At 48.6% G+C, this 5,226-nt stretch overlaps 1 protein-coding gene across 1 annotated transcript; it reads left to right on the top strand.

The window, feature by feature from the left end:
- Nucleotides 1-960: 960 nt before the first annotated feature.
- AMIGO2 (adhesion molecule with Ig like domain 2) lies at nt 961-4,378 on the top strand. The gene is made up of 2 exons (XM_080659559.1): nt 961-1,496; nt 1,875-4,378. The coding sequence occupies exon 2, from the start codon at nt 1,939-1,941 to the stop codon at nt 3,502-3,504; it is 1,566 nt and encodes a 521-aa protein (XP_080515685.1). The 5' UTR covers nt 961-1,496; nt 1,875-1,938; the 3' UTR covers nt 3,505-4,378.
- The last annotated feature ends 848 nt before the right edge of the window (nt 4,379-5,226 follow it).

Genomic DNA, 5,226 nt, shown 5'->3' on the forward strand with positions numbered 1-5,226 from the left:
ACCGGAATGAAATAGACAAACGGGCCATTTGGCTTAGTCAAATTCCATCGGTAAAACTAATCTTGGAATTAAACAAAAATGGATTTTTAATCTAAAAGCTCATCAGCCTCACGCCCTCCAGCTCATATTTGTCCACTCCACCCCGGTTTGTTTGTCTACCCGGGCTTGCACCTTTCCTTGCCTGCTGGACCAAAGCAAGCCTGAGCGGGCACCCTGGTCCCCCTGCGTCTCCGGAAGGGATGAAGAATCTCCGAGCAGCCTCTCCTGAATCAGTCCCTGACCGGAGCGAGCCGGATATATTTTAAAGCTTAATACCCTTATCTTTGCATCCCAGCCGGAAGGTCGGCTCCCAGCCTTTTTTCCAGCGCTCCTCCTTCGCGAACTGGGCACCACCCCTGATGCTACTTCCCGAGTTAGGAAAGGGATAGAACTTTTCCAGGGAGGCTCGTAGTGTCCCCGCTGAGCCTTCCCAGTTCCAAAGGGAACATGCCCGGTTTCCCTACCCCCCCAGCTCCCCAAACGTGGGTGGAGACGGAAGGCTGCTTCAGTGTTTATTTTGCAAACCTTTAAAACCAGCCGCATTTAGCGCCCTGGAAGCCCGCTTGGCTTTTCCCCAAGGAAAGACCCAAGAGGTCAGGGAGCTCAGGGGACCTGAGCGGCTGCCACTAAGTGGGGTCTTCAAGGGAGCGACCTTTTCTCGGACTGGGCACGTCCCCCTAATCTCCCAACACCCCAACACTACCCGGTCCTGGAGTGGGCAAACGGACGCAATTGGCGGGAGAGGGTGAGCGCGTCCTCACCCGGGGACTCCAGCCCCGGCCGGGTGCAGACCCTCGCCCCGCCCGCGCGCTCGCTGGCTCTCCGGCGACGGGAAGAGCCGGAGGAGGAAGGCGGGCGGCGGAGGGTCCGCTCCCATTGGCTGCGCTGTCGTCCCTTCCCGCGCCGCGTGCCCCGCGCCTTGCGCCCAGCCGGCTGCCGCCCTCAGCCTGAGAGCTGGTTCCCGCAGGAGGGAGGGCGCGCAGGGGCGGGACGCATCTCCCGGCCGCGCACCCGACCCCGAGCGCGCGGGGATAAAACCCGGGCGGCAGCGCGCGGGAACCCGGGGTCCGGCAGCCTGCGGAGCGCGAAGAGGCGGGGCCGGGTCCCTCCGGCTGCCCGCGCCCCCGCCCCTGGGACCGGGCTCCGGGAGCTAGGCTGCCGGCGCGCGGGCACCAGACGGCCGGAGCACCGAGACCGTACCTTCAGCCGAGCCATGAAGAGAGCCCGAGAGAACTCACCGCAGCCGGCGGAGACGGTGCCTGCGCCCGGGGTGGCTGCTGCCGCCGCGGCTCCTTAAAACTCCCAAAGTTGAGAGCCAGCGAGAGGCCGCCCGCCGGGAGCCAGAGGGAAAGGAATTCGGAAGATGCGAGAGTGACAGAGAGACAGACAGACGCACAGACCTTCAGAAGACACCACCGTGAGCAGCCTATCCCGAGTCCGTGAGGCTTCTCAGCTCTGTGAGTTGTGTTCTGGCCGGGTGGCTCGCTAAGTATTTCCGTTTAATTGTTTATAGCTTGTGTTTGTGTATTTTTTAGTCTATTGGAGGGAGTTTAAAACAAAAATACAGGATGCACCTTAAAACAATATTGAATTTCTGATGTTGAGACGGTTGTATCGGTAGATTGTGGCTGTAAATGTCTGTAAACAAGAGTAACCCAGGAAAAATTGCGTTTGACAGTAAAAAGGCAACGTAGGGTCCCCGATGTGAAACAAAACCTCCATTTCCAAAGTTACTAGAAAGAAAGCAAGGTGCGACTGTTAGGGGTTATTTGGTGGGAGTTAACTTTGCCTTTTTTTTTTTTTTTTTAAACCCATCTTTAAATATTGCTTACCAGATTCACTGGTGGGAGGTTGGAACTGGCCACGAAGACGCCTGGAGGAGACTGAGAGGCGACCAGAATGTCTTTGCGTTTACGCACTCTGCCCACCCTGCCTCGAGTTGTCAGACCCTGCTGCAGGGAACTGCTGTGTTTGCTGGTGATCACGGTGACTGTGAGCCCGGGTGCCGCCGGGGTGTGCCCCACCGCTTGCATCTGTGCCACTGACATCGTGAGCTGCACCAACAAAAACCTGTCCAAGGTGCCTGGGAACCTTTTCAGATTGATTAGGAGACTGGATCTGAGTTATAACAGAATTGGGCTTCTGGATTCTGAGTGGATTCCAGTACCCTTTGGAAAGCTGAACACCCTAATTATTCGTCATAACAACATCACCAACATCTCCATGGGCAGTTTTTCCACAACTCCAAATTTGAAGTGTCTTGACTTATCCTCCAATAAGCTGAAGGCCGTGAAAAGCGCAGTGTTCCAAGAGTTGAAGGTTCTGGAAGTGCTCCTGCTTTACAACAATCACATTTCCTATCTCGATCCGTCAGCGTTTGGAGGGCTCTTCCAACTGCAGAAACTCTACTTAAGTGGAAACTTCCTCACGCAGTTTCCCATGGATTTGTACTTTGGAAGGTTCAAGCTGGCAGAACTGATGTTTCTGGATGTTTCTTATAACCGGATCCCCTTCCTGCCAACAAACCGTATAAGGTTAGTGCCAGGAAAGCAGCTGAGAGGCATCCACCTTCATGGAAACCCATTCGTCTGTGACTGTTCCCTGTACTCATTGCTGATCTTTTGGTATCATAGGCACTTTAGCTCAGTGATGGATTTTAAGAATGATTATACCTGTCGCCTGTGGTCTGACTCTAGGCACTCCCACCAGGTACTTCTGCTCCAGGATGGCCTTTTGAATTGCTCCAACAGTATCATCAATGGCTCCTTCCGTGCACTTGACTTTATTCATGAGGCTCAAGTCGGGGAAAGGCTGATTGTTCACTGTGACAGCAAGACTGCTAGTTCAAATACTGATTTCGTATGGGTGAGCCCAGATGACAAACTGCTAGAGCCGGACAAAGAGATGAAAAACTTCCATGTGTTTCACAATGGAACCCTGGTTATAGAAAGTCCTCGTTTTGAGGATGCTGGAGTGTATTCTTGTATTGCAATGAACAGGCAACACCTGTTGAATGAAACTGTGTATGTCACAATAAAAGTGAGCAACCTCACCATCAGCAGATCCCACGCCCATGAGGCATTTAACACAGCTTTTACCACGCTTGCAGCCTGTGTGGCCAGTATCGTTTTGGTACTTTTGTACCTCTATCTGACGCCGTGTCCCTGCAGGTGTAAAGCCAAAAGGCAAAAAAGTGCACTAAACCAAAGCAATGCCCATTCAGCTGTTCTCAGTCCTGGCCTGGCGGGTGATGTCCCAGCTGATGGACGGAAGGCAGGTGCGGGTAAAAGAGTGGTGTTTTTGGAACCCCTGAAGGATACTGCGGCAGGGCAGAATGGGAAGGTCAGGTTCTTTCCCAGTGAAACTGTTATAGCTGAGGGCATCTTAAAGTCCTCCAGGGTGAAATCTGACTCAGATTCAGTCAATTCAGTGTTTTCAGACACACCCTTTGTGGCGTCCACTTAATTTTGTGCCTGTATTTTATGATGTAGTAATTTAATCTCTCCATCTTTAACTTTGAGTGTGGTCTGCAAAATAAACAGCAGGGTTGAAATTATTTTTGGTTTTTGAAATACAACCAAATGGTCTTTTTAAATGGTTGATAGGAAACATGGTCAAGCACTTTGGTTCCTCAGTGTGCCAGAGAAAGATGGGGTTGTTTCCAAGGTTTAGTTCCACTGATCATGTCAAAGCTGACCTGGGGGTGATTTGACTGACATGTCCTTTTAATCAGTATTCTTGAAAGAAAAGAAAATAAACTGTATTAGTATACTGTAAAAAGAGACTTTACTAATTTAGGACCAAAGTTGAGTAATTTTAAAGAAAAGTGTTAGTGTCCTATTTCATTTGGAAGAACCAAACAGCCATTATTTATATAGCACAAAAAGTTAGATTTGGGAATAATTTAGCTAAATTCATCATTTCAGACTAAAGTGAAGAGACTACACTGATAAAGTTTACTGGGTACTATCACATCCCGTATAATGTTAGATAAATAGTGCAATAAAGGTACATTTGTTTGTCTTCTTTCCATTCTGTAAATTTCCTATCCTTGTACAAAAGATCTTATTGAAAGTTTAAAGTCATTACTTGTTGCCATAAATATGTAGGTGTCAATACCAATAATGTCTGGGTAACTTCTTAAACTTTTGTTCTAGTCACCTAATACTTGTTTATGTGCTTGTGTGTATGTAAATCTTAAATTATATGAAACACTATATAGATCCTACTGTACTGTGCGTTGGACATTTGAATTAATGTAAGTATATGTATTGTGTGACTTGATGTTCTGTTTTATTTAGCTATTTAAAAACATAAACCTAAGATGTTTTATGTGATCAAATTGTTCTACTTTGTGTAAAGCACGCACTATAGAAAATGTCTCTCCAGAGGTCTTGGAGTTACACTATTGAATTTATTTTTTTAAAGGGGAAAAAAGACTATACATTCTCTATCATATTACTTTGATACTATTATGTACCTCAACCAGGTTTGGAAGACATGTGAGCTCTGATTTTGCACCATGTGAGAGCCCAGCAGACTTCCTTCTCTCCATCACCTGCTATGAGGAAATAGAGTGCCCACTCTGGACCTACGTTTCCTCAGCTGTCAGATGAGAGTTTCGTGCTGGGTGATGTTTAGGTTCCTAACACCCTGGAAGTGATGATTTCCTGGTGTCCTTAGCTCCATCACAGACTTGCACTGGCTCTCTGAAACTGTGCCACATACGGATAGAGAACAAGAACGAGGTTAGGATTGACTAGCATATTACTGCAGAGCTCAAGGGGCAGTTTGAATCACTGTCTACCTCCTTCCCTTTTTCAGGGACAGAGGAGGCCCAGAGAGGGTTGTGGGTTGTCTTAAGGCCACACAGTGAATTAGGAGAGCTTGGGTGTAAGGTTCTTCCTGGTGAAGATAAGAGAGTTAAAGAATGGTCATTGTTAACAGTGGGCATGGAGTAGGAGCCAAAGAATAAGACAGTTTTTCAAAGATGGAATTGGGCAACAGTGACAAATACTGCAGAGAAGTAGATGAGGAGGGAAGACTGACTTTGGCAATGGTGGTTTTGAGAGAATGGTGGGCACTTGGTGACAGCCCCCAAAAATGCCAAGCCAGGCTCCCAGGGGCAGGTATTGGTCAGCAGGGGGTTAAGGAGCAAATGGCTAGGGTATGCACCTTAGGGAACAG

Source organism: Plecotus auritus, assembly GCF_963455305.1.
Source record: "Plecotus auritus genome assembly, chromosome: 3".
In the NCBI taxonomy this organism is placed as follows: Eukaryota; Metazoa; Chordata; class Mammalia; order Chiroptera; family Vespertilionidae; genus Plecotus; species Plecotus auritus.